The sequence below is a fragment of the Falco peregrinus genome, chromosome 10 (assembly GCF_023634155.1).
Source record: "Falco peregrinus isolate bFalPer1 chromosome 10, bFalPer1.pri, whole genome shotgun sequence".
Classification (NCBI taxonomy): domain Eukaryota; kingdom Metazoa; phylum Chordata; class Aves; order Falconiformes; family Falconidae; genus Falco; species Falco peregrinus.
In genome coordinates, this window is record NC_073730.1 from 5,630,614 (window position 1) to 5,658,580 (window position 27,967).

The window sequence follows — 27,967 nt, forward strand, 5'->3', positions numbered from 1 at the left end:
TTTCAGCCCAGCTCTGTCCTTACCTGACTGTGCCGGGACTCCCCGTACTTGCCGTTGAGGTTGGTACGGTGGCAGTTCTTGTACCACCAGGCCCCTTTGTAGGACATGGCACAGTTGGTCACAGCCACATCGTTGTCCCTGTCCTTGGTGGAGAAGGGGCGGCCCTGGTGATAACTGAGGGAGTCCCCTGTGGAAAGAGGTGCCGTTAAAGGTGTTAGAGCCGGAGTCACCTGGTCTTTTCACAAGGAAATTAAGATATTCTGGTAGATGTGGCAGCCTGCCAATCCACGGCTCAAGCAGCTGAAGGTCTGGGAACAACGTTAACTGGAATTGCTCACAACTGGTTCATCTGAGGTCCTCTGCTGTCCGTTTAGGATCAGTACAGACCATAGCAAAGCTCAGCGGCTGCTTAGGCTTGGCAGATAAAATGCTGTCTGAGTTTGGATCTGAATTTCAGTGTTTCAGAAATGAACTAAGTCCTAGATTTGGGCATCCCTGATTTTCCAAAGCCTGGCTCCACTGCTTAACTTCAGGACTCTTTCAGCCTCCTTCCCTCCTGTGAGCCAAAGGGAACTTTTTCACCTAATGGAGACCAAGCATTTGTCCCTTGAATCAAGATGCTTAGCCTTCTTTTCTCACTTTGGATAAGGGCAAGAAGCTTTTGGGAGGTGTGTGATGTCTTATTCTACCAAAACCACAAACCTCATCTCACCTTCTTACTAAGGACCAAAAGAGCTGCTTTTGGGTGAAAGAACATCCAAGTGAAACATGGTTATTACAACTGATATATTTACAGGAGACATTCTTACTATGCTCCTTGGTGGTCCCTAAGAAAATACAAAGTGGACTCATGCCAGCATCATGCAGCCCAGGCACAGAGAAGCTTGCTAGGACACCTCTTGGCGATGAACCATTGGGCAGGTCTTGGCTCTCTTTGCTCAAGGGGGAGCAGAAGCTCCTTGGCTGGGCGGCTAGAAGGGGAGCTTGTGTGGGGAAAGGGAGGGAGTCATGTCTGCAGTAGTTACTGGCATTTTTGGTAATAGGTTGGGTGCCTCATGCCCTAGGACTTAAGGTCAGAGCAAGTGCTTTGTTGCACACAACCAAGATTCCTGTCGCTGTTTTTCCAGTAGCAGCTACCAGGTTTGGAATAAAAAATTCCTGCATCTTGGATATGGTGTGTGGTTCCTTGCTAAGTACATAGTGGTGAAGTTTTGTCTATCCTATCTATCCTAGCTAAAGAGGCTGCAGCCGTCCCCTCTCCCCCTTCTTGGGAAGAGACCTCCGTGCCCTCCCTCCATCACCCACTGTTTTCTGGTGGGCAAAGCCTCATGCTGCTGCATTGACTGAGCAAGCAGGTGTGACAGTGTCCTTGAAAAACTGGCCATTGTTTGGCCTCTGCAAGAGGAAACAATGAAGAGGATTTCAGATTTTTCCATTGCTGTGGGAGGGCAATAAATACACCCTCCAGCACAGCATCAATAGTGCTCTGCGGTTACTGCCAAGTGAGATGACACCTCTGATGATTGACCCGGTTATCTGAACAGTAATGCCTCTGATATTAAATATCTAATCCCCGATGGAAAATTCCCTGTGTCCTTAGTGGGATTTATCCAGCCTGGCTTACATGACGGACTGCAGGGAGGCAGAAAGGGCTATGGGTTTGTGTCTTGCTGCTCCAAACAAGTGAGCTTTGATGCTGGGATTTCCTTTATAGTTTCAGACTCACGGGTGCCAGGATTTCCTTACTACTTGCTAGCAAGGAGGTTGTACCTGAAGTGCCGTTGTAGTCCCCGATTCGCAGCTTGTACAGGCTCCGGGAGTCGCCGATGGAGAACTTGTCATAGTAGGCGTATGCTGCTTCTTGGCCATCCCTCATGTCTATTCGCAACTCGTAGCGCCCCTGGGACGTGATCTTGTGGATGTTGTCCAAGCCTGGTGACACAAGCAGCAAGACACCCGGTGAGACCCAGTGAGTGCCTGGATCCACTCCGTGAGCGAACAAAAAGAGCTCTAGGTAAATAACACAGCTGTGGGAAATGAGGGCGAGGAGGGGAACCAAAAAGCAACAGCGCTTCTGGCTAAGTCTTTGTGTCTCCTGGCAGCGGTGGGGTCTGAGCTCTGTTTGCACTTGAGCTTCACCTCCCCGTGGCTATGAGAGGTGGGTTCAAGGCCCAGGCTCAGCTTTCTCCACACTGCTGCTGAAGCTGGGGGAGTTCAGCTGCGGAGCCTTGGTGCTTCTCCCATTGCTGCTAAGCTTCCACACGAGCCAGAGCGTGTTCACGCTGCAGGGCTGGCCTTGGCTTGTGTTCAGGTCTTGGGGCAGCACGCTCCGTTTCAGAGCTGTGCTGGGTTTCCTCCCACTTGCCCCTTTCCTACTTTCTTCGGGCAACTGGCTTGCTGGCCAAGGCCAGGCGAGGTCCGTGAGCCATAGATGCTACTGATGCAACCTGTAGTCATCCAAAGGAGGATGATGCTTTTTGGTCCATGAAAACTCCCAGCTTAGCCCCTTCTCTCCTAGGAGGAGCAAACTGGGGAGCTGCTGGCCTTCACAATGTGCTTTTATGTTGTGTGCCCCTGATGTGTGCCTTCTAATGTGAAGGGCTGGGAATGAATGGAAGAAAAACTGTCCGAGGGAGAGCGTAGAGGAGTGGGGTGAAAGGCAAGGAGCCAACAGCTGGCATGGGCGAGCAGCAGGGTGCGTAGGGGGCTCAGGTTTGACGTGTCATTGACAGACAACCAGTGAGGGTCATACCCAGCCAAAACTCGTCCTCCAGGTTTCCAAAGCCAACCCGGTAATCCGCCCATTTCCGAAAGAAATCAGTCAGCCCGTTCTGCCGCCTCTGGAAGACCTGTGGTGGGGGAAGATCAGTGTGAAGTAAAGACAATACTTTTTCTTTCCATTGCCCCTTTCAGAGGCACAAATTGCAGTGCCCATCCAGTTAGTGTTAACTGTAGCCATGCAATTAATTCATGTGCAGATGGAGAAACTGAAGAGATGTTAGATGATGTCCGAGGCAAATCAATGCTCTAACAGGAAGGAATCAGCCGTCAAGCTTTCTGCTCTACCCAATGCATGGTGACTGTTCTTCTAGCATGTGATTCTGCTTTCAGCTGGCTCTTTCTGTGGCATGCAAGGGGATGGTCTGAAGCAGAGTGAGATGGAGGTAAATTTCCTAGCTAGAATAATACCCATGCTAGAAATCAGCATTTGGGCGAGTCCTTTTTTTTGTTGTTTTAACTATACATCTAGCAGGGTTTTGTGTAATGCGTGTAAGCAAGCATTTGACATGAATAAAATCAAAGCACCAGAGCATTATTTACTTAAGCTGTCAGTCCATCTACATCAAGACAGGCAGTGTTTGTGCAATTCAAAAGCCAAACAGGCATTTGCTTCTAAAGTGCTCCTGTGCGGACTCAATTGGGGTGATGCCTGACACCCTCCTACTGCAGGCAGCGTGAATCATTCTCTGTGAAAGCTACCGGCCATTAATTTCATTTCTAGAACAATAAATCAGCTTCACTCTCAGATTTTGCTCTCCAGAAGCACTGCAAACATGTCAAATAAATCAAAGGGCATTTCTCCAAGTGTAACTATTATTACTGGAGCGTGGGCCATTCCCTATGGCGTGGGAAATGAAGCATGCGATATTAAGCCTGCTGTCGTTCCCGTGCAGCGTGGTGCTTGGCTTTGCTGGTAGCGTGAGGCTCGGTTACTTTGTGATGGTGACAACACAGAGGACAGCCACACGGCTACTCACAATCCAGCCGCCTCCATCCGTGGTCATGTCGCAGTACACCTGCACTCGCTGGCTGAGGTCCCCGTTGATGGAGATGGTGTAGATGCCACTCAGCGTGTCTCCATTCATCAGGTGCTGGGCACAGTCTTGAGGGTTAGCAAAGACACGGCCGCCTGCAAGATAAAAAAAAAACAAAACAACAACAACAACAAAAAACAACCCAAGAAAAACTTAAGCAGAGCAACACCCTTTCCACACGCCTCGGGCCCCACTGCTTGTGATCCAGGAAAAGTCTAATTTGGCTTCTGCGTCTCAAGTTACTCTGTGAAGTGGAGGGACTTCACCTCTGCCAACAACACTGGAGGATTTAGTGGAAAAAAGTGTGTGCATATTGGAAAGGCGCATTGTAACCTCGCTGTGAATGATGAGGGATGTCACTTCTTGCATCATCTTTCTGCACTGTGTCTGAAACCCTGGGGTTTGAGCCGTGACCAGCGTATTTAGACAGCTGTGACAATATCAGAACCTGTCCTCCTCTCAGGATTGCCAGCTACAAGCAAGTTTTATGACTTTACTGATTCCAGATGGATTCTCCTGATCCATGCCCTTGGAAACAATGGTGGACTTATGCCAGGCTGACTGTCACTTGCAAACTGAGCAGGAATTAGGCTGTGCCAGATACTAGAGATGGGCAGACAGCACGGGCTGTGTGGCTGTGCTCCAGGTGTCCTCTAAGGAAGAAACTTTTCATTTAGGGGTCAGAGTTTAAAAGAGTCTGAACTACAAGACCCCAACAATATTGGGATGTCAACTCTGAGTTTGATTTTTTTCTCCTTTAATGCAAAAATGTGGAACTACATCTTTCTCTTTGCCGTTGGTGCATATGGATGCTGGAGTAAATGAGTGCAGAGCTGGAAATACGGATGTGGCTTTGGAGGGTGCCTTGGTTACTCATTGAGAAGGTGCAAAGGGTGTGCTGTGTACATCTGTCACGACTGCGTGATACCCCGTAGGACCAGGGTACAGACCCTTGTCTGTTATTTCCCACTTGGGTGTATTCCCCCCCATTCATGCCACCTGGAGACTTTGGAGGTTGTCACTTTGTCCAAATGTTGAAGACCCCCTATTTTTTCCTGTCTCTGTGCTCTGTAACGCAAGGTCTGGTGAGGCAGTGTTTGCATTTTAGAGTACCCAACAATGAAAACTGCTTCAAAGACAACGACTTCAGGCTCCCCTGAGCTCTGCAGAGATTACTCGTTTCTTAATTTATATTCATATCTTTAGGAGCGAAGGAGACCTTGAAAGACATTTCAAACCACTATAAATTATAAATACTGTATCTGTTTCTTCCTTTTGTCCCATCTGTATACAATTCCCCAAGAACCTTATGCAAACATGAAACAAAGAGGCTGAGCTATTAATATGTCAGAAGCAATGGCAGAACCCCGGGATGTGTACTGTGAGCAGAAGGAAGCAAAACAATTTAAATTAAGCCTGGTTGGTATTTTTGTTTTCTTTCTTTTTTTTTTTTTTTCCTGTCTCCTTAAAGACAAGTCCTTATTCTCTGCAAAGTGCCCTGATGTGCTGCCAGAGTAAATGAAATAATTGAATCCCAGACCCCGATTGTTTGCTGAGGATGCTGCCCATGGATTGTGTTGCCTCAGCGGTCGTTCCTGGGTGCTTCTGTCTCATTGATATGGGGGGTAAGTGGGGAGAAGCTGGTGTCTAGTTGATGCCTATCTTCATCTTAAAAGCAATTAAACATGTGTTTGGATGCTGCATCAGCTGGCAATGGTGTCTCTAATACTGCCGAGGTCTGGCATTTGTGTTTAATGGAAACGGTGCTCTCCTTGCCTGACGTGAGTGGATTTCTGCTGCTTTATCTCAGTGGAGAAGCCAGCCCCATGCAGTTTTGTCCCTGACTTCCAAAGAACCTCAAAGATGACATGCATTTTTCCATCACCTGCCTGAATTGTGCTGGCTTTATATGCCTGCATAAGAGGTGAGAATAACAGGAAAACCTGATCCACAGATGCATTAGGGAAGAGTCTTTTCTGGGGGTTTTTTGGTAATGTAAATAGTTTCTATTATCTCTTAAAAGCAGATGAAGGGACCTTTGCATGTAACTGAGATGGGAAAGTGTATCTGCAGCAGATGCAAAGAAAACTCTCCTAATCGAGCTGGCAGCACAGATAGGAGGAATTTTGGTGGACATCATCTTCAGTTTTAGTGCTTTTGAAGCCCAGGAGAAATGCAATTGGATTCAGCCCTGAACAACAGGCACTCTGTCTGTTAAGTGCCCAGGCCTAGCATGGCTTTCAAAGAGGCGGAGGGACAACACGCTTTGCACAGTTTCTAACATGAATGGTTGCAAAAGGTGGGGGCAATGGTGACATTTTTATACAAGTGTCATTCTTGCAAGCATAAGCACTCTGTCTGTGAGGGTTGGATGTGGACGCCCACCCTTTGATTTGGAAAGGAAATCCCCGTTACCTCAGTGGATCGTGACTTCTGTGGAATGAGAGGAGGGAGGAATAATGCCATTAGGTAAAATCTGTGGGATCGCAGTCCTGCGGGCATGTTGGCTCTGCTCTCCGTGACTCCACTGATGGTAGTGGAGATGCACGTGCTTGATATTTCCAGAGATGCCCCATGCCTGGGAGCACTCAAGGTCTGGTTGGACAGGGCTCTGAGCAACCTGACCTAGCTGAAGATGTCCCTGCTTATGGCAGGGGGGTTGGACCAGATGCCCTTAAAGGCCCCTTCCCACCCAAACCATTCTATGATTCTATGATGTATCTGAGAGGTTGGACCATGTTTACAGCATGGAGAGACCAGCTGAGTCTCTCCCTGCTCACTCCAAGAGCATACCTCTTGATACATGTTGTTAGCTTCTGGGTTTTTTTCCCCCTCTATTTATGCATTTGAGGAGGGGCAAGGGCAAGGTGAGGGGTTTGGTTGATGGTTCCTGGTCTGAAGCTCAAAACCCCTTGCCCTGGACTGGGTCTTGTGTTGTATTATAGATATAGATATAGCCATTAACTTTGCATAGCAAAACAGCTCTGTAGGTCGTGGCAATGAAGATACCTCTCTGTGGATCATGGTGAAATGCTGCCTGAGAAGGGAGAGCCCACAAAAGCAGTCTGTGTCTGCCAGCATGGTGAGTGGCCTAAACCCCACCTGGCCAAGCTGATGCAGCGCAGGTCCTCACCTGTGGTGAAGGTGGTGGAGATGAAGCCGCTCCGCATGGTGTTTTGGGCAGCTTGCAGGCGCACGGTGTACTCTGTGGTCTCAGAAAGCCCTTCCAGGCGGATCCATGTGTCCTCGGCATCCACAATCAGCTCCTGTACATGGGTCCCAGAAGGAGGTAGACACCAAGAGCAACAGATGAGAAAAGCGATGGGGAGCCTAAAGAGCAAGCGAGGAGGGAAGGGAAGCTACAAACTGCTGCAGCCCTTGGTGCCTGGCCGAGGAGTGTTGCATGGCTGCTTACACCCCTGGACTAAGTCAAGGTGGTGTCAATATATATGCAACCTTTTGGGATGGTTTAGGCAGGAGAAAGCTAGCTGGTTTGGTTTAGGCACAGGAGATGTAAATGTTTGCAGTCTGTGTGCTCTGTTTACCGACTGTCGGGATCTGCGTGCCCTCAATCCGGGGCATGACTGATTGCCCAAGCATTGCAAGGAGCAGAGCTGGCCAAAACCTGGTTATCAGCCAGTTTTGGCTCCATCAGTTCCTGTCATGTTAATTTTTCTGGTCGTCAGCCAATGCCACTTAGCATTATATCGAACCCCTTTGCAAAGCTATTATCCTCCGGCTGCGGCGAGCCAGTTGCACCGGCAAAGGCAATGAGACTCTGCAGTGACGTATTCCTGATAGTGTTTGTAGCAGCCTCCGGACAGGCAGATATGGACGTACTCATTAAATAATCAAATATATTGTATTGCGGGATTAATTAGCTGTCTGCTCCTATCTTCCTTTTGCAAGAAGGGCAAATGGCTTTTTCAGCATCTCTGTTTGCAGGGTAATTTTCTCCTGCCTCAGCTTGCTTGTGTTTCCCAAGTTGGGAATTTCCCCTGTTCCTCCAGACTTCCCAGGTATGCCCTCGTTGCCCAGACCTGCAGATGTACATGAAGATTTTGCCCCAGGCAATCTTTTCCTGTGTTTTCTAACTTTTTGTCTAAAGTATTGCTTATGTAGAAAGCAGCGTTTGCCCTTCTGGTCTCTCCCTGACCTGGTGAACATCATTCTTTTACTTCGTTGGGTTTCTCCTGCTCATTTCTCCACAGTTGTGTTATTCCCTGACTTAATGAGCCTCTTTCTTTGTGAGGACTCGCTCACCTTCCGGCTGCCATCGGTGGATCTGTAGGTCATGACGTAGTTCTCGATCTCTCCCACGGGAGGCACCCAGGAGAGCAGGGCGCTCCGTCGAGTGACTTCACTGGCAGTCAGATTTGTTGGAGGATCCAAAACTGCAAGGGTGGATTGGGACCAAGGGAAGTGCAAGTTCTCACAGACAACCAACCTCCCCAGGCCTGCTTCCCAACTCAGTGCACTGGGATTCGACCTTGCAACCCTGAGCTACAGCCCAAAGTCCATCCTCACCCTCAGTTTCCAGACCCCACCACCCATCTCCAACCTTGATCAGAGCTCTGTAAGCCCTCTAAATGTCCTTCTCTACTTGCATGTTCTCTGAAGGGTAACAGCTCCGAAATTCATGTGTTATGGGGCCTGCCGAGCTTCCTGTAAGCAAAATGGGTTGTGGGACTTTCCTGGATTATAGCCTTGGGCAAGAAAAAGACCTGGTCAAGGGTCTTCTCGGGGAACCACATCCAGGGGAAATCAAAGAAAGAGGTGGATGGAGGTTGCAAGAGTGAAAATGATGGTTGATGCTTGTTGTGATTAAAATTCTGTTCTTGTGTTGTGCCCAGCACTGGTATCTGGGTGGCCTTTTGGCACATGGCTACTTCTACACCCATGTGTATGTGACAAAAGCTTTGGCTGAGCCTTGCTGGCCGCCTTTCCTGGGGTGGATGTGTGGGTAGGGGCGCATAACAGGCGATGGGGGAGGTGACTGTACGTACGAGTTGTGAAGTTGGTGCTGATGGTCTGGCTGGTGAGAGGCCCGTTGGTGGCGTACATAGAGACTGTGTAGGTGGTACTGGGCAGGAGATTGGTCAGCTGGTACTCCTGGTTGACTCCATCCACCAGAATTGTTTCTCCTGCAACTGTAAGCCAAAAGAGATGAGTTAAGGTAGATGTTCAAGGTGGTTCTCCAAAATGTGTCTATGGGTATGACACACCATGGCTGAAACACCGTGAGCTCCAGTGCAGCAGGTGAGCTGTAGTGGTGGTGGTCGGTCTGAAGGATGGTCTTATTTTTCCCACGGTCCCTATATTTGTCTGATACTTTCTTTGCCTTCAGTGGTGGGTTTCATTGGTGTTGCCACACACCGAGTTTCTTTGCGATGGGTACTTGCTTGCCCCAGGGCTGCTGCTGGTGGGCCAGTTAGCAAATTGGGAGGATCCCAGTCCTTCCCTGTGTGGACTGCTGTGCTCTGAGGCTTGGTGGGGGCAGTGCAAGGCGCATGCCATGGGACCTGCGTGGGAGGAGCTGGTGTCTGAGGATGGGGTACAGCCACGCCACCCACCAGCTGCTGCCCTCCTGAAGCAAGGGCTCCTTCCGTGGAGGACACCTACTGAGCCCTGGGCTTTGGGGTGGGGGAGAGGTGGAGGTGAGGTGAAATGGAGCCCCAGCATACCTGTGCGGCAGGTGAGGACGAGGACATAGCTCTCCACCTCTGACAGCGGTGGGTTCCACTGCAGCAGCGCCTCGGTAGGGGTGATGTTGGTGGCCGTGACCCCCAAGGGGACATCCATGGCTGCACAGAAGACAGATTCAGAGTCAGAAGTGTTTAAAAGATGGGAATGTGGACTGGAAAGGCTTCTTGTGGCCCATCGCTCGTGGTCCTGACTTGCTACCCAGGTGTTACAGATCTGCTAATAAGTTAGAATTAATTGACTTTATTTGATTTTGTAAAATCATTTGGAATAAGAAACAGATTTTAATGAAACTTGTAGTTGCACAGCAAAAGTTGCTATGAAATCCTCTGTACAGCCCTGTACCAAGGCCAGAAGAATGGGCTAGAATCATTGTTTAAAACTTAGGTAACAAATTTGGGATTTTACAGATTTCTTTGTATTTGACTAGTCTTCTGTATGTAGAAAGTGTATTGAAATGTCAGAATGTAGAATTAACGGGAACTGGGGAGAGTCAACTGGAACAGCTTGTAGTTACCTGCCAAGAAACCGTGAGCTTTAGTAAAAGGTAACTCCGGCAGGGGGGAGATAGCGACCACCGACTCATGTACCACCTACCCAAATCGTACCCCAGACCCATTTCTGGACCTTTCTAACCTTTACTGTGCAGAATCGGATTTGGGAGGAGGGTATGTTAATGATTTTTGGGAAATACCATGATTATGCGTGAATACTTAATGAATATGTATGAATAAGTTCTATATATGGTGTATGATTTTGAAACTTGGTGTGCGTTGATCGTGAGAGGACTCACTCACGCACCCGGCTGTCAATAAAGAAGTGTCTGCTTATCTGCATCACATTGGTGTCGATAAGTTCTTCATTCTGAGATTTCGGTAACACAGGCACATGTGCCTGCAGAGGAGTTACTGCCGCCCTAGCTGGAGAGCAGAGATGTCATAGCTGGTGCTACTCTGCTACCGGGGCTGCTCTTCCACTGCTTTCCTGATGCACAGCCTGGGGTGTTAAGGAGTTTTTTAGGTTTTGAGGAGTTTGAAGTTAGCAGAGGGTTTTATTCTTGCAGCAGATGCTGTCTGTGTCCGGGCTTCCCCGGGGATTATTTCTGGAAGTCTGTACTTCCTTTAGGAAAGGTTGTCATGGTTGCCCACCATCGTATCTCTGGCTTCCCTGTGCCCAGTACACAGATTTATCACTCCCTCCCATGACTACCTACGCATATTTGGGAAAGGATTTGCTTAGATATACTTCAAAAGTACACACTGGGCCCTTGTGAGCCTTGCTCATCATCTTGAGCTTGCATCAGGTCTAGCTTGCTCTCAGCTGCCTGATTACTAGTGCAAGCAGGGGCTGCCAGGGCTGGCCCTGGCACAGTTTGAGCGCTACCTGCCCACCAGGAGCTCCTTCCCACCTGTGTACACGGTGATGGAGGCCACCTCGCTCTCCTCCCGGCCCCGCATGCTCTTCACCCCAATCTCGTACTTGGTGGCGGGCTGCAGGTGGCGGAGGGCGTACTCGGTGGCGTCGCTGCCGATGGCGGTGCTGTCTGTCCTGCCTGCTGGGATGGAGCCAAGAGCTTTGGCATCACAGCTGGCCCCATCCCTGGGCTATAGGAGGTGCCTGGGAGGGGAGGGCAATGCCACCAGTCCAGGGCTGATACTGGGGGTAACTGGGTTTTGTGCCTGCAGGTGCACACCTGTGTGCCTATCGCTGCTGGCTCAACCTTTTCAGCATCAAAGGCAAAACTGGGACCAAGGGAGATGAACCTGGGAAGCAGGTGAGGGAGGTGGGATTTCAGGATTGGGCCCCGAATTAACCATCCCCAGGGAGAGCTCACTGCAGTGAATCACTCCCTGTGCCCCTCTATGCTGGGCTGGCCCTTGGCTGCGGTGGTCCCTTCCCATCCTTGTCCCAGACACCCCGTCCCTGCAGCCTCTTGGTCCATCCCAGCTATTGGTGGCTTTGCCCAGGGCACCAGGATGCTGCCTGGGGTGAAGATGACCTGGTGGCTTGCTCCTGCCAGTGGGTGGAGGGAGGGTTGGCAGCTGTGAGCTCAGGGTATGAGCAAGAGTGGTCTGACCCATTACCTTCGGCGGCACGGTAGGATATTCTATAGTGGTCAAAGGCAGCAATGGGAGGGCTCCAGTAGACCATCATGGACTCCTGAGTGACATTGCCCACCCTGAGGTCCTTCGGCGCATCAATCCCTGGTGAGATGGAGCAGAAACCAAAGCTGTGGGAGGCAGGTCCGCTCCCTGTCCCCCGGCCCGCCCTCCTGGTAGGGTCCTGTGCCCGGTGGGGGGCTTTCCATGGTACCTGTTGTGATGGAGCCCATGACAGGCTCAGAGCTGATGGCGCCGTGCACAGCCACCAGTGACACCAGGTATTCGGTGGATGGCTGCAAGCCCGCCAGGCTGGCGTGCCTACGGGTGCCTTCAAGTGTGACCTGCTGTGCCTCCTCCTCATCCCGGGGGCTGTAGGTGAGGATGAGGCGGTCTGCTGGTGGGGATGGGTCGCTCCATGTGACATTCACACTGGATGATGTCAGCTGGGAGAAGTGGAGCTGTGTGATGGGCCGGACACCTGCAAGATGGAGAGGGGAGATGCAGCCCCAACCATCTGCAGATCCTGGCCTCCACGATGTTCTCAGTGTTTGTGTGGGAAATACCCAAGAGAGGTGGCAAAGCTGGAGCTCTGGGCTCTCTATTGATCTGAAACTGTGCTGGGATCAAGAGGCAGAACCGTGAGGGGAAAAACAGTGCTTTTCTCAGCTCTGCCTGCACACACCCTCCATCCCAGACCCATATGGTAGGTGGTAAGGCTGTCCCACTACAGATGGTATGTGTTGTCTGAGCTTCTCAGCTGCAGGCTTTCTACCCAGAGGTCCTTGTAAGGTCCCTCAAGGCTTCATTTCTCTTTCTTATGGACACACAGGCCACCCTGACCACAGGGGAAGGCATGGGCTTTCCGTTCCCCCAACCCTGCCTTGTCCTTATGGGAGCCTCTAGCCAAGCAAGTGTGCTCAGAGCTGCAGGCAAAGGGGACAATGCACCTACACTGGTAGGGCCATCCTCCTTTTGAGGTCAACAGACCTGTTCCCATATGGATGCATTGCCTCCAGCTCTCATCCCCATCACCATCTCAAGAGTTTAGGTGCTGGGGATACAGCGGGCTGGCGTAGATGCCAATGTGGGGTGGTGGTCTGTGCCCTTGGCCCCAGTTTATCTTTCTCTACCTGTGAAGGCATCCACGGTGGCCTCCAGGCTCTGCTGGCGTCCCCTTTCAGCGATGATGGATATGGTGTACTCTGTCCCGGGCTCCAGCTCCGAGAGGGTGAGCTGTGACTCATCCCGGGGCACTGTCACTTCGGATGCCATCCCTGAGGCAGGGGTGAAGGTGACACGGTAGTGGTCGATAGGACCCATGGCTTTGGTCCAGGCCAGTGAAATGGATGTCTCTGTGGAGGCCGTCACCAGGAGGTCCCGGGGGCTGTCAAGCTCTGTGGGAGAGGGTTGGTGCACACCTTTGTTCCCCTGCACGGACTGTCCTATGGGGACATCTGAGCCATAGGAGCCAGCCGTGCTTGAAGCATGCAATGGGGCCAAACTCACCGGTCCTGGCGTTCATGGTTGCCGGCACGCTCTGCTGGCTGTCCATCACCGCTGAAATCCCAATGCCATACTCTGTCCCTGGCACCAGATCTGCCGGGGGTGCAAAGGACACAAAGGGGTGTGAGAGCAGCACCTGGCTGGGTGGCCTTGGGGAGGGACCCCCCCACCTCCCACAGCTGGGGACAGGGGGGGACCCTCCTGAACATCCCTGGGGTGAGCAGCCCTCCCACAGGTCAGCGGTTCCTCTGCACGTTGCAGAAGAGCTGAGCCTTTTTAAAAAGCCACATGGATGCCTTTGGACAGGGAATTTGGATTATTCAGGCTCAGTAATAAGCAATTTCTAAAAGTTGTTGCTGAGGTCTGCTGTAATTGCTGGCACCGAGACAGAAATTGTGTGTATGTGAGCTGAGATGGGAACGATAAAGTATCTTACATTTGTTTCCAAACTGATTCAACATCAAATATTGTCACAGGGCTGGTGTCTTGAAGAGAAATAAATTATGCAGAGTAAATGAAATGCACATTAATTAGGAAAGGCGCAGTCTTTCTGGGAGCTGAATCAAGTGCTGCTCCTTGGGATGGATGCATCCTGCGGTGCCTCTTTCAAGGGATATGGGAATCAAGCTCATCCAGCTCCTTTCCCCCGCACCTCTTGCTGATCGATGTTTTATCTCTGTGGGACATCTCCTGCCTCTGCCTCTCACTTCTGCTTGGCTGCTGGCAGCTCTGTTCCATGCCTCCCTGTGCTTCATGATCTTTCCCACAGGGTTAGAGAAAGCCATAAACCCTCCAGCCCAGTCTCACCCTGCCTTGCCCAGGGGCAGCATCCCCTGAAGCCACCAAAACCTTCCCTGAGAGGCCAGGAGGGAGGGAAACCCACATTCCCTGCTCCTTTCCTCTTGCTATGGTGCAGTCCTGGTGCCAGGGGGTGGAAACGGACCCCCTTTGCCCCTGCCTAGTAAGTGTCAGAAGTAGCCTGGAAAGGAGAAGAGCCTGGGAGGAAGGGGGAGGAGAAGGAAGAAATGAGCAGGAATGTATAAAATGATGCCTTTTCTCTCCCAGCTCTTCTGGATGGAGCAAACTTGTGGCTGTTTCTGTGCAAATGCTGATTTTGAAGAGAGACATATGGGGCAGGGCAAGGCTTGCTGTATTTTTAAGCTTAAATCTTTGATAAGCTCTGCTCAGCACTGTTCCTCGTTGGTTTTCCTGCAGGCAGATGAAGGTGGATGAAGGAATTGTTGGTTGCTTTCACTCCATGGATCCCACCAGGTCCTGGCTGGCTGGAAACCCACCCCAACGGGCTTTGCACCACGTGCAGCAAGACTTTGGAGGACACGACTACCATGTGCGTAATGGAGCTATGGGAGAGGCTCACGTGCTATCCTGGATTATTTTTTTGCCAGTAGAATGTTTTTGTGGTTATTTTCTGCTGTGATTTTTTTTTTTTTTTTTTTTTTTTTTGTAAATTTCTTTGTTTATTACATAGTACCCTGGGAACCAGAAGAAATGCACTTAGGTGATGATGGAAGCACTATATAAAAATCGCTCACTGCTGTTGACTTAAGCTTCTGCATTTCTGGAGCTTGCTCCCGAGAGGCTTTCCTGTAGCCCTGCCTGAGTCTGGCAGAGACTTGTCAGCTTTTTACGTTATTATTCAGGAAAACAAGAGCCTTTGGGCTGCCATGTCCTCCGAGGCAAGCTCAGCCTCTGCCATGGGTGTCACCGCAGTCTGGGTCGCTGGGGTGGTATTGCACCTCTGCGGGAGGGGGGATCTGGCCCATTTTTAATGCTCTTTCTCCCTTACCAAGGTAGTAAATGTCCTAGAGGAAACCTAGCAGGCGACCAGCACTGGTTCTTTGATCCCATCCTGGTTCTCCATGCGTGTCCTCATCATGAATGCAGCAGAAACTATCCCTAACATTTTTCTTTTTCCCCACATACCACGTTTTTCAAGCTACCTGCTTTAATTGCTTTCCTGCCCACCAGCCTTTCTCGTGACTTGGTGCCACTGTACTTGTAACTTCGCGTTTGACTTTCCCACTGAACTTACTCCTATAGTTCCTTACGGCAGAGATGCCTGAGCCCCCTTTGGACTGGGGCGATCCCAGGAGGGCAAAGACAGTTGATGTGGAAGAACCTGGTGTCCTGCCATACTGAAGAGCTTCAGGATGAATGAGTGATCTTTTTTGTACATGCCTAAGTCTTGTATTTGTCCCCAAAAATGCCACCGGAGCTGCAAATCCAGCAGGCAAGCAGTTGCAGTTGAAAAAAAATGGAAACCAGACCTCACACGGTGCTTCACCATGTTGCTGCAGAAGGTGTTTGGGACTTCCCTGGCAGCAGGAGGCGGGTGGTGTTTGCAGCCCCCAGTGGCACACCCTGTGCTGGCCTGAATAATGTACCACTTGAAGGACCTGCTCAAAAATAGCATCCCTGGATTTGGATCTGTTTTGTGCTTGATTAGGAGAAAGGCAATGAACTCGGGCAGCCTGGCTCCCCATTGCTCTTATGGGGCATTGGTGCCCATGGCTCTTTCTCAGCAAGGAAAAGAAAGAACGGTGAAATAGTATCTTCCTTTAGATCAGTCTAAAAATGCTTCCTCTCCCCATTTCTCACTTTGCTCCTTGCCAGCTCTCTTTGGCGCCTGGACAGACTGGAGGTGCATCACTGGGAGGTGCGTTGTTCAGCTCACGGATAAGCTGTGTCCAAATGCAGACCCACAGAGCGGGAAATGAACTTCATCCCAAGGAACCTATTTTCTCTGGTAACTAGTAAACTCCAAAATAGCCTCAAATATGTGGCAGCATAAGGGCAACCGAGCATTGGTGCTGACGGGGCTCTCCATTGCCCTACCTGCTTGAGAGGAGGAGGAGGGGGAGGAAGGGCGTGTGGGTGCACGCATACCTGCGAGGGTGGCCCGGGTGGTGGGACCGGTGTCACGCGGCACCAGGACTTCATGGTAGTGCTCCCCTGCCAGGGTGCTGTAGACCACCCTGTAGCTGTGGGCCTCGGCCTCACTGTTGTCCCAGGCGAGCTCAAGGCTGGCGGGCGTCCGCGAGCCCACCCGCAGGTTCTTGGGGGCATCAATCTCTGTGCAACACAAGGGAGAGAGGCACCGTCTCATCGCCGGGCACCAGGAATGCACCCCATAGCCTTTCCATGGCTAAACGGCAGTGGAGGGGTACCCAAGTGTGATGTCCATGAGGTCCCACGTGCGGTCCCTCCTCCCCAGGGCATGTCCCTGCAGACAGGGCTGGGGCATCTGCTCTCACCTCCTGCTTAGCACAGACCGAGAGATGCCACCCGTGAGACCGATGCGAGTGCTGGGATGTTTGCAGCATCCCTCAGTAAGTTCAATTCAAGATCTAATGGTGTGTTATTTGAAAAAGAAAAGTGTTTCCCCCCTATGTTAGAGTAAGAGAAACCGAGGTAGCGTGCATAAGAGAAAAAGGGCTCTGTAGCAGTTACGCCTTAGTAACAGCCCTTAGTAGAACCTCAAGCATCTTTACCAGCTCATTCACACTCAGATGTTGCCCAAAGGGTTTGTTTATTAGTGCTGCTGAGGCTGTGCACCAAATATGCTCTGATTTGCACGATAAACCTTGCTGGTGAGCGATGGGTTAGTGCCGGGCAGGGGCTGGGTGCCAGCGGACAGGGGTAATTACTGCTCCTTGATAGATCTCAGTTTAGGGGGGGATTTTTTATGTTGCCTTTTAGAAATAAAGCAAGGAAGGCCAACGCAGCAAATCAGTCGGGGTGAACATCTCGTCCAAAATATTTATCTATAAAGATACATACACACACAATTCACACACCGCAGTTATTATAGTAGGAGCCTAGTATCCACCAGAAATATACATGACAAATAATTTATATACCATAAACCAGCACTGAAATACACGCTCTACTTTCTCCTTTATGGCACGGTAAATTAAACCTGTTAGCTATGTGCAGGCTTAACATTAATTAAAGTTTTACCGACCAGTTAGGGTATTCAGAGAAGATATAAAATAAGATAACCATGTTTCTGACCGGGCTGCTTTCAGCTGCGTAACTGCTGATTCCTTGGGCAAGGCATCTGCCTTGGCTTTCAACACTGAATGGGAGCAAGCATCGCCTTGAATTCAGACCTGTGCTTGCTGCTTTGGTGCTTTTAAGAATTGCACTTTGATCCACAGCTGCTATTAAGGGTGCAAACTGCTGGGTTTTAAAGTTTTAGCAGTAAGCTCAAGCTAAGCTGTGGGTCTGAATGGGCACTGAAGCTGGTGGGGCCGTGTGTCCCAGGCAGCAGCAGGTTCAGCCTTGATGCTGCAGCAGGATGCGGCCAAGGTGGGGTTTGCTCAGGCATTGTCATGGAAATGTGGGGGTTTGAGTCATCTGCCGGGTGCTGGCATCCGGGATCACCTGGGCTGCCCTGGGGACCATGCCAGCATCCCTGGGGGGCACAGGGCATGAAGAAGACCTGTTGCTCTGGAGGTTTTAGGGACTAAACAGAAATGTAGGCACTAGTGGAGGGGGGTCAAGGGGTGGTATAGGTTGCGTGTTTTAGGGTGAGCTGAATAATTTGCGCTGCCTTGCTCTGTACTGGCACCGCAATGGGATGCGAGGCACCTGCGTTTGGGCATCTCCATTTGAACCTGCACCTTAACCATAGTTTTCATTGCGCTGCTTCCTCCCAGTACACTGGATTAAACCCGAACTCACTCATGCCAGAGGAAAACCAGGTACCACTAAATCCCAGATGCCAAAAAAACCCTCGATTCAGCTCCAGATATGCAACAGCCCACCTGCAGACTGCAGCAAGCCATCTGCCCGTGCTTGCTGGAGGCTTACAAATTCACGCCAGTTCTCCCAGCAAAGCCAGCTAGCTACCTGTGGTGAACTGGGCGAGGGCTGGCCGGCTCTCGTTGGCACCCCGGAGGGCACTGACGGCGAGGCGGTAGCGGGCGCCGGGACGCAGGGCCTGCAGGGAGTACTGGCTGAGGGGGGGCTGCAGGCGGAAGGTGGTCCTCCCGCCCTCCCCGTCCGCCAGCCCGTACTTCAGCAGGATGGCGTCCACCTTGGCACGTGGCGGTGTCCACTCCACGAAGGCCACCGTGTCGGAGACATCTCTCACCAGGATCTGCGTTGGGCCATCGATGACTGTGGAGGAGGGGGGGAAACAGGCACCTGTTATTTTGGGAGGGTTAGATGGGGCAAGGTGGCATCTTTGGGGACACCAAGCTTCAGGCATGCTTCGACCTGACCTTCAGAGTGGCCTGAATTAACATTTGGGGATAAGGCAGGGAGGTGGCATGGGCAGGAGACATGACACCCTACCCCAAGGTATTCAGAGGGTTTGGTCTTGATGGGTTGCCAGTCCCTTGTCCCAATTTCCTGGCTCTTTCCTGAACCCTCTCCACTTTCACTGATGTCTCTCCCGAGCTGTGGGCATCAGAGCAAGGCCAGCAGCTCTTTCATTGATGCCCTTTACAGCTGTAATGCAACCCGTGCCCTTCCCTCGAGCTGGTTGTAACAATTCCTCCCTGGCTTTTTCAGGTGACATCTCCCAGGATAAAACCTCCTACGTCTGACTGTGGTCCACTTCCTTTGCTCCTAGATAACTGCTTGTACTTTGCAATGTGTTGAAGAACACAGTTTTCCTTTGTGCCCAGCTCTTTGAGCCATTCAGACTGCTTTTATCGATGATCTCCTTCCACTCAATTTACTCTTGTCTGAGCCTTTCCATCGCTGGCAAAATTTATCAGCAATGATATTATGTCTTTTGAAAGGTGTTGACAATGTGTTAAATAACGTGGGGCCAAGGACTGATCCAAGCATCAAGAACTGAGGCACATATCTAGAAATGTTCCTGTTTCGGTGCCAGCTCCTGGTTTGTCGTTAAGCTGAGGGATTGGCTCATAAAGCTGTTATGTCTTAGCTGTGGGGAGAGAAGAGAAAATGCAACTGCTCTGGTGAGTCTTCATAACTAGCTGGGTGCGGGGCTGTTGTGGGTGTCTACCAAAGCCTCTCAGATAAAGGGGTTTTAGTTAAATTCATACTGGGGATCTACCAGGAGATCATTTTGGACATTTCTGCTTTCTTTTGCAGAGAATTGGGCCCTTCCCTCCTCCTCATCTGGGAACACTTGACCTCTGCAAATCATGGGCTTAAGCCCAGGTGATGGATGCTTTGAGTCCAGCAGGACCTCACTGCTGCGCAGGTGGATGGATGGGCCAAGCCCGGCCATCGCTCCTGTGCCATGGCAGCACTGATGCCTGGAGCCCGCCGGTCAGCCCGTTTTACCACTTACATGACCACAAGGTGGGTGAAAAACCCCACACTGGTTCTGTAATTCAGGCTATACTGCATGCAAGTACATATTAGAAAATGACACTATGTAATAAGGATGTGCTGAATGCTGCACCCCAGGGTGGGAAGTTCGGGGGGAGATGTGTGTGGGCAGGGGTGGGAAGGACCAGGGAGGGTTAGAAAAAGACATGTGGGAGAAATGGGAGCAATGGGGTGAGGTCTGGGGGTAAAACAGCAATGGAGGAGGGAGGACAGCTGGGAAGCATAGTGTTTAAGTACAAGCTGGCTGTCCAGCTTGGCCAGGACCACATCATGCTTATCCAAACCCTGAAATCTCCAACTACTTCATGTTGTCCAGTCATCCAGGTGATGCTGGGGAGCATCAAGTTCTAGTTAGCTGTGCAGCATAAATCCATGCTTTTGCTGCTCGATCCCGGCACAAGGTGCTGAGGCAGGACAAGGATGATGGAGGCAAAGCTATGGGGTGTGCCCCAGAGGAAGGCAGACATACCAGCATGGGGACACCTTCATGGAGCAGGGAGCTGGGAGCCCACCACTCCATCTGCGATCCCCTGCAAAGGTCAACTGCAGAGTCTGAAGTACCAGCCTTTATTTTTTGCTGTCTTCTTAGGGAAAGGAAGGTTTGGGCTTGACCAGGAGATGTCTCTGTTAAGCCACTTTGAGCTGAGCGTGGAGGCAAGGCAGGAGGACTGTGCCGAGGAAGCTCAGACCTGCAGCAAGCTGCTGCTGGTGGGGGGTTGCTCCCTTCTCTCTCACTGTTGCCTCAAATTAGCAGCCCGAAGAGAGCGTCACCTCGTTATAACCCTCTGGCAGCTATTTAAATGCCGATTCCATTCACAACAACTTGGATGGAGGTAGACATCTGCCTGGCTGCCAAGGCAGACTGCAGCAGATCTGACATGGAGAGCCTTTTCTCCCCTGTGAGCTCTGCCCATCACCACATCTCCTTCGGCAAGGAGAAGATACAGTTGAATTTCCTTCAGCCTATGGGGTGGACCAGTGACCAGCCAAAGAAATTGGTTAGGAAGGGACATGCTGTTGCTCCTGGCTCCCTGTCCTGCTGCCTGATTTGCCTGAATTGCTGGGAGTAGAGGGTGTTTAGTGGCACAAAAGCAGGTGGGAGTTTTAATCTGTTATATATGTGCAGGCGATACATTTATAGAGATGTTTCTTGGGGGCGTTCAGCCTCCAAATTGTGAGATTAGTGGAGAAGAGCTATGTAATAACAGTGGACCCAAGCCTTCGTTCCCAACCCCATTAACCTCGCCATGGTTTCTGTGCTTGCAGCACTTTGGGAGGGAGAGGGACGAGATACTGCATGAAGAAGGTGTTTCTGCGATGCACCTGTAGCTTGGGCAGTTGAGTTGTGCTAGTTTCAGCCCTGCCATGCAGTGCTGGGCTGTTCTTGCTGATGGGACCTTATTTTGGGGACCAAGCCCTGGGCACTGCCGTGCTGCCCAGGGTCAGGCTCACTCACGGGTTGAGACGCTGTCAGAGGTGGGAGGGCTCCTGGCTTGTTCTTTCAGGGCCACCAGAGTGACGGTGTACTCTTCCCCCGGCTTCAGCCCTGTCTGGTTGAAGGTGGTGACGGTGCTGGGGAGCTGAGCGATCACACCGCCCTCATTATTCTGCCAGGGAGCAGAAATAAGCGTTAAAAAAACACAACTGAAAAAGCTGGTTTGGGGGGATTGATGCATGGTGAGAAGGTGGTCCCCACGTTGCAACCTTCCCCGCCCAGCCCTGCATCCCCAAATCGTGTTGTCACCCTGGCACATTCCACTATGGAGGTGCAGAAACCCCGGGTGAAGTCACCCACCAACATGGAGCACTCACATTGCTGGGCTGAGAAATCCTCCCCCATCCCTTCTCTCCCCACCCCTAACTTCTGTATTTTGCCATCTGCGTGTCTGCTGTTCTCCAGAAGAGAAAAGACAATAAAACCAAAGCCTGGGCTAGACTCCTTTTCCTACTATTCAGGTGCCAGGAACCTTCTGTTGTTCATATATGGGTATGAAACAGTAAGGTCTTTATTTTGCCATCCCCTGCTTTTTACATATCTTTATTAAACTCATTATACTTTGTGGTTTTGCTCTGAAAAACTGTAAGGCTTTAAGCAACTGCAAATGTCACCTTTCCTGCCAGTGTTTGGACAAAGGATCTTTTCTTGCCGCTGTCTTCACTAATAACACGCTAAACAAATCTTTGCACATAGCTCTCAATTCATATTAATCTCTTTTCTCATTAAACAGGAAATCTTCCATTTTAGCCATAAATTGCCATCTTACCTTTCCTAATTTTCTTTTATAAATCTGTCTTTGCTTCACCTTTTTCGCACCCCATCCCCAGCACACGCAGCTGACAGGCAATCCCTGCCTGACCCGGCTTCTGGGGGGCAAAAGCATTGCGGGGACCACAGGAGGAGGATTGCTCTGTGGGAGGGTGTGAGCAGCCTCACGGGGATGCTGAAGACCAAAGTAGCATCCTCTTGCCCAGTTTTTGGGAAGACAGAGTGAGCTTTGATTTTGCTCGTAGAGGTTATTTGTGCTGCTGCTGTTATAACTCTCTTGTTTTTAGTCTCTGGGACTTGGTTTCAGTTTTATTTGGGGTGTGGCAATGGTTTAGAGTTTGCCCAAGGCAGTGATGCTTCCAGGCAATGAAGGAGACAGCACCCTCTGCCTTATTTTAGGAGAAAAGCTGTGATGGAGACTCAGTGAATACAATTTCAGCAGTCAATAAGCAGGGGCGTGAGTGTTCACGCTGCAGGACCATGCGCTTGACCGATGGGTGCAAGAACCTCAAAGCCCAAAGAGCTGCATCCTTTCCCTGCTCCAAAAACCTGCACCCAGGAGCTGCCATCCTTTCGCACCTTATCTCTTCCTTGAAATCCTGAAATGTTGCTGTGTGGTTTTAAGTGTAAAGCTTAAAAACGGAAAGGAGGGCCAATGGTTTGTATTTTTGGGCTGGCTTGAGAAAAACCTATCGTTTCTGACCCTGCAGGGAGATGTTTGCTTCTATCCTGGTGATTCATCACCCTAAAATGGATCTATCCCCATTTATCTGCTTCAGGGGGATGCTGTTGAGCTTAATTCCTGAGTATCAGTGAAATGCTGGCAAGATAGCTACTTTTTGTTATGAAATGCTCTTCCCTGATGTTGCCTTATCATTTGGGCTTTTATCCCACCGGTGAATGAAAATTATCCTGGAGTTTGTATCTGTAGTACCTGAACTTTGACTTCTGACAGAATTTGTGTGTAGATGTACCAAAATTGCATCCTTCCAGCCTTTTTTGGAAATGAGGGACTGAGTTATTTAAAGCACTTGGGCCCTTGCTTCATGCTGCATAATGGCCCTTTACAGTTAAGAGCATTTAAAACTTTGGGGCCAAGTTTTAAAATTCTCCTCTGCCCAGAGCTGCCTTTGACTCCAGCAAGGGTTTTGTACAAGTGAAAACGTCATAATTGAGCACTTAATCAGCATTTCTTTTACTGCTGGGGCTTGACTGCTCTTGTAAAGAGGCTCTATATACAATTGAAGCTATACTTAGGGCTAAATGGTGTAGAAATTATGAATATAGATGAAATACTTGATGTACAATTTTTGTTGCCGTGCATAGAAAATTTGCGATATTTAGGGCAACATTTTCATCCTTTCATCTTTTCTGGCACAATTTCTACCTGTGATTAAAATTCCGTGGCAGGAATTAGCTGTGCGTGTGACTCGGGGATGCTGAAGGTTGTTGTCTGAGAGCCGGCAGCTGCTTGGTTTGAGCCGGGCTGCTTTGGGTAGCTTAGCGTGCAGAGAGCAGGGGCGAGGGAGAGGAGGAGGAGGAAGGGTCGTGGGAAAGGATGTGGAAGGAAAAAAGGGGTGTGTGTGTGATGGTAGGTGGCAGCAAGGCTAGAAGGTTTATTTATTTATTTGCCTTGATTTTATTGGGGAATTTCTTAGAGAATGTGTATGTGTTGACACCAGACTACTGGGGAACCTGAAGCTGGCAGTTGGAGGTTGAGGTGTTTGGGGCTGTCCGAGGCGAAGCACACAAATTGCAAACAGAGGTCAGGTTTGTGAGGCGGGGGTAACTGGAAGCTGATTTAGGATCCGTTCGCTCGGTGTTTTTAGGGTGACTAGGTGATGCCATGCATGTGGCGGCGGTACCTTGGGGATGAAGCTGATCTCCCAGCCATCAAAGGGGAAGGAGAAGGGCTCCCACTGCACCTCCGCTGTCGTCTCTGTGATGGTCTTGAACGTCAGCCCCTGCGGCGTGGCGAGGTCTGGAAGGGAGCAGGGTGGGTGAGCAGAGCAGGAGGGGTGTGCGGGTGCTGCCCATCCCCACCCTGCTCCCTGTGGGTATTTCATTATCTGGGCAACAACAATGGGGAACCTTTTGGTAGCTGTTAGCAGAGCCCCTTTGTCCCTCCTCAGCGTGGGTTGGGGGGAGAAGAGGGAAATGCCTGGGCTGCCGGACACTGCATTACTGTGCACACAGAGTGAGCGATGGGGTTGCAAAGGGGGTGTCTGTATAGTTACTGTGTTTTCCCCTGCCCTCTGTATCTTTATTTTCTGAGGAACCTTTCTGCAGGTTGCCATTACAGCTTGATATTCCTGTTTTCCTCTGTGCATCACAGTCCTGGTCAGGACTACGTATGTCTCGATGCACAGAGGCAGCCCCTCTTGCTGCACTATCACCCATGTCGTGGGGATTCACCATGGGCAACCTGTTCAGGAGTGGGAGGATGACCTGTGACTTCTGCAATGTATCGTGATATTTTCTATGAGGAGAAAAGTGTAATATTTTGGGCCGTATTCTGGGGGCTTTTGTCAAACACTGAAAGTTTCTTTGATTTTTAATCATTCAGGTTGTCATCCAGACTAAGTCTTTCTGCAGAGGGTGGACGTATTTCCTGCTTTCCTATATTCCCGTACAAATATAAATGGGGATAAAAATATCCCCATTTTTTTTTTTGTTTTTTTTTTTTGAAGGCTCAAGTTTCTACTGCTAGAAGGTTTTTGTGGAAAAAGCGAGACAGCTTGAGCATCACCTCTGGTTATCTGGTTACCAAGTGACAAGTGCGGTAGGATACTTACTGGTCATCACCTTGGAGGTAACGGGGGTGCTCAAGACATCGCTGATGACTGCATAGATGCTGATGTTGTAGGCAACGCCTGGCTCCAGCTCTGTGATGGTGATGCTGCTCCAGTCCCCGGGCACCCGCTGCTGGAGCTGGATGCCCCCTGGCCCCGTCGGCTGGTACGAGATGACATACTCGGTGGCTGCCCCGGGGCTGTCCCAGGTCAGCTCGATGGAGCTGTCGCTGATCCCCGTCACTCGCAGGTTTCCAGGAGGAGCCACTGATGGGAAGGGCAGAGGTTAAGGAGAGCGTCAGGGTGTGTGTGGCTTATCCTCCCACCCCCCCATGGGGAAGGGTGTGTGGGTCTGCTGGTGGGACACGGGCATGGGCTTTGAGCTGGGGGTTACGTGCTATCTGTGGTTGTACTCAGTGCTATAGCAAGGCAAAGGCTCAGGAGAAACTGACTGCTGCTGCTGTTGCACCCAGGGTTTGCCACTGATGTTGGGATGGAACTTGCTGGCTTTTTGCTTGCCTCGCAAACCTTTGCCCATGGTGTCTCTGGGGACAGGGACAACAGGAAGGTGGTCAAACTGCGGGGCCTGAGCAGGTCCTGTGTGACATGCTCTGCTGGATGGGAGTTTCTCCCAGGCTTCATGGTGCTCTTAGGGGGCTCTGGGAACTCTGAAGCCCTTGCTCATACGTTAGGGTCTGGCTTTCCCCCTGCATGCCCCCACTACCTGCTGAGCAGTCCTGCCCTTCATAGCCTTCCTCGCAGATGCAGAGACCGTCCTGGCAGACCCCACGGCCGCTGCAGGCGTTGGGACAGTGCAGCCACCCACAGTCCTCCCCGGCATAGCCCTCCTGGCAGATGCACGTGCCGTTGGCGCAGTGGCCCTTCCCTGAGCAGTCGTGGGGGCACCGCAGCTGGGAGCAATCCTCCCCGGCGAAACCCTCCTCGCAGACGCACTCGCCATCCACGCAGAGCCCGTGGGAGCCGCAGCCGGCAGGGCAGCGGAGCTGGGAGCAGTCCTCGCCCCCATAGTCGTTGTCGCAGATGCACTGGCCCTCCAGACAGACGCCGCGGCTGGAGCAGCCCCGGGGGCAGCGGGGCTCGGAGCAGTTGCTGCCCGCCCAGCCCTCCATGCACACGCAGCTGCACGACTCCAAGCTGAAGTTCCCGTGGCCGCTGCACTGCGGGGTGTAATCCAGCTGCCCTGAAAGGAGGCAGGACCGAGGGTCAGAGCCCACCAGGTGGGAGGTGGGAAAAGGTCAGCGTTGGCACTGGGTCAGCCCGTCCATGGGCGGTGGGGAAGGGGGGAGACGTGTGGGGCAAGCATGGGATGACCCTCTGTCTGATTCAGCACGTCCAGCTCTGGGGAGCTGGTGGATTTAGGGCTGGCAGGGGCAGATTTGGTGATACGGGCTCATGGTGTGGTTTGGGTGGGTCTCTAGGAGTTTGTCTGTCCCCTTGGGAGCGCTGGCCTCCATAGCTATGGGTGCCATCAGCCTTGTTGGGGTACAAGTGCTCCCTTTGGTTTCTTTTCAGCTCAGCTCCCAGTCGATGGGAACTTCCCTAGACCTCTTACTGGGAAAAAGCCTTCCCTGGCCAAGGTCTCTGCACCAGCCGTGACTCCTGTTGTCTCCTCTCCACCCCCTGTTCCTTTTTACAGGTGAGCAATCCCTGTCTGCTCACCCTCTATCCTACAAAAAGCCAGTATATACCCAAAGACATCATCTTCATCCCTATCCTGGAAAGCCTGATTAGCATGGAGCCATTGGCTTTGCACAAAATATCAGGGGTTTGGGTGTGCTAGGGTTGTGGGAAAGCAGGGAAAGCATGTGGCCACCATGGCCACCACCTCTTATGTCCCGCTTTTATCCTCAGCAGGGTTCAGTTACATGCTGTGCCAGACAGACCCATTTGGGTTACCTTGCAGGACGCTTCCCATCTAAACTGCAAATGCTGGGAATGACAATCAGGGTTTCTTCAGATCTCAGTCTCTAGTTAAGTTATCAAAAGGAGAGAGGATGCTTGTAAGTGTGCTGGAAGAGGGCGGCTCTCCCTGGGGAAACGCCTCGGGTGGTGGGGTAGGGATCCCGATCTCCTTCGTGGTGCAGTGAATTAAAAGCAGCTCCAGTAAAAATAAATGAAATTACTCCAGTTTTAGTTCAGTGCATCTGCGATTGGAGTGGAGACTCCACCAAGCGATGAATGTTTAATGGGACTGCCTGCCTATGCTGCAAGTAACCCAAATAGGCCCATCAGAGTTTCAAATTAATTCCTTTAAAACAGTTTTTTTCCTACGGAGTTTCCTAGATGATTTTAACCCTTGCTTTGCACACACTGGTGGCACGTATGTGTGTTTTCTGTTTTGTCTTAATTATTAATGCAGCTGATGACTGTCACATGGGGGGGGAAGGGGGGGCTGTGGGCTGAGCCTGCGGCTGGAATGGGAGATGTCAGCCCGAGCCTCCCATTTTCTTCCTCCTCAACCCACACACCCTTGATCCAACTCTGTTGACCTGAGTGTGGGTTGCACCTATTTCATTTTAATGTGTCCTAGTTGGGGTACCACCGGAAAAATTACACTAGTAGCTGCAAAACTTAAAAAAAAGCACTGGGTACTGGGGGGAAAAAGTTGATTTTGATTTTTCTTCCTCCCTGTTGTTGTTCTTGGCCTGAAAAGCAGGCCCTGGAAAGATGCCCTGTGGGGCTTTCCTTGCCTGGTGGCCTTTTCCTGCAAGGAGCCCTGGTGTGTCAGAGCCCCAAGCAGGGCTGGGCCGTGTGAAGGTTGGATGCCCTTTGGGACAGTCCCTCTTACCAGCCTCCCCAAGATGTAAGGAAAACCATCACTATGATGGCTCCTGTGCTATCAAAATGCAGCCTCTAGCCCAAACCTTTCCTAACCCACCTGATTTCAGCTGCATGTTTCTTCCCTGGCTCTGAGGAATGGCCGTGGTGAAATGAGAGGCTCAAACCACAAATATTTCCATTCAGATGAAATATCCCATTGATGGTTTTGTGCCTTTGTAATAGGTTTTGTTTGCATCTTTCATGGCAACAGAAGTTATTCCCTGGATTTTTTACTCTTCTTATTTTTTTTAAACTCAGCTTTTCATACAGATTCACTCCTCCTACAGAGAAGATGAAGGGGTTATTGCCAGCTCCTGCGGTGCTGCCTTTAGCCCAGGGACAGCTTAGGAGAGCAGCAGCTCCGTCTCTCCTCCCTGTCCCAGGAGCGGTGGCAGGTCTCTAACAGCTTTGCAAAGACTGCAGGGCTGGGAGGTCACCCTGCCCACCCCTTGGCGGCTCTAATTTTGTCTGTAATGGGGATGTAGCTCTGGCCCTTACAGGGTTTCTGCAGCAAGCGGGGCATGGGGACTTGAGTGGCCAAATCCCTCCCAGAGGTTTTCCTGCCTCAGAGGACCTAAGCTGAACTTTTCCCCTAAAGCCGCAGCCACA

At 51.0% G+C, this 27,967-nt stretch overlaps 1 protein-coding gene and 1 long non-coding RNA gene across 4 annotated transcripts in view; one reads left to right on the top strand and one right to left on the bottom strand.

Moving 5' to 3' along the window:
* LOC114010529 (uncharacterized) overlaps positions 1-27,967 on the top strand; it is a 60,792-nt gene that overhangs the window by 12,459 nt on the left and 20,366 nt on the right. For both annotated transcript variants that reach the window (XR_008748967.1, XR_008748966.1), the window contains 7 exons: positions 14,339-15,890; positions 18,665-19,080; positions 19,217-19,429; positions 23,555-23,721; positions 24,416-24,507; positions 24,592-24,802; positions 26,051-26,174. This is a non-coding gene — a long non-coding RNA (uncharacterized LOC114010529). The remainder of the gene's footprint in view (positions 1-14,338; positions 15,891-18,664; positions 19,081-19,216; positions 19,430-23,554; positions 23,722-24,415; positions 24,508-24,591; positions 24,803-26,050; positions 26,175-27,967) is intronic.
* The window catches only part of TNR (tenascin R), a 78,129-nt gene that overhangs the window by 2,275 nt on the left and 47,887 nt on the right, over positions 1-27,967 (bottom strand). Inside the window, exons 3-21 of one of the 2 annotated variants that reach the window (XM_055815011.1) lie at positions 25,242-25,718; positions 24,521-24,784; positions 23,591-23,706; positions 20,916-21,066; positions 17,999-18,268; positions 16,031-16,216; positions 13,127-13,216; positions 12,751-13,014; positions 11,832-12,098; positions 11,603-11,722; positions 10,927-11,070; positions 9,500-9,619; positions 8,822-8,965; positions 8,079-8,209; positions 6,949-7,081; positions 3,759-3,910; positions 2,753-2,849; positions 1,771-1,932; positions 24-187 (exon numbers count right to left, since the gene is read on the bottom strand). In XM_055815011.1, coding sequence (XP_055670986.1) covers positions 24-187; positions 1,771-1,932; positions 2,753-2,849; positions 3,759-3,910; positions 6,949-7,081; positions 8,079-8,209; positions 8,822-8,965; positions 9,500-9,619; positions 10,927-11,070; positions 11,603-11,722; positions 11,832-12,098; positions 12,751-13,014; positions 13,127-13,216; positions 16,031-16,216; positions 17,999-18,268; positions 20,916-21,066; positions 23,591-23,706; positions 24,521-24,784; positions 25,242-25,718 — 3,452 coding nt within the window. Of the gene's footprint in view, positions 1-23; positions 188-1,770; positions 1,933-2,752; positions 2,850-3,758; positions 3,911-6,948; positions 7,082-8,078; positions 8,210-8,821; positions 8,966-9,499; positions 9,620-10,926; positions 11,074-11,602; positions 11,723-11,831; positions 12,099-12,750; positions 13,015-13,126; positions 13,217-16,030; positions 16,217-17,998; positions 18,269-20,915; positions 21,067-23,590; positions 23,707-24,520; positions 24,785-25,241; positions 25,719-27,967 lie in introns of both variants that reach the window. The other variant, XM_055815010.1, reaches the window with a different exon arrangement.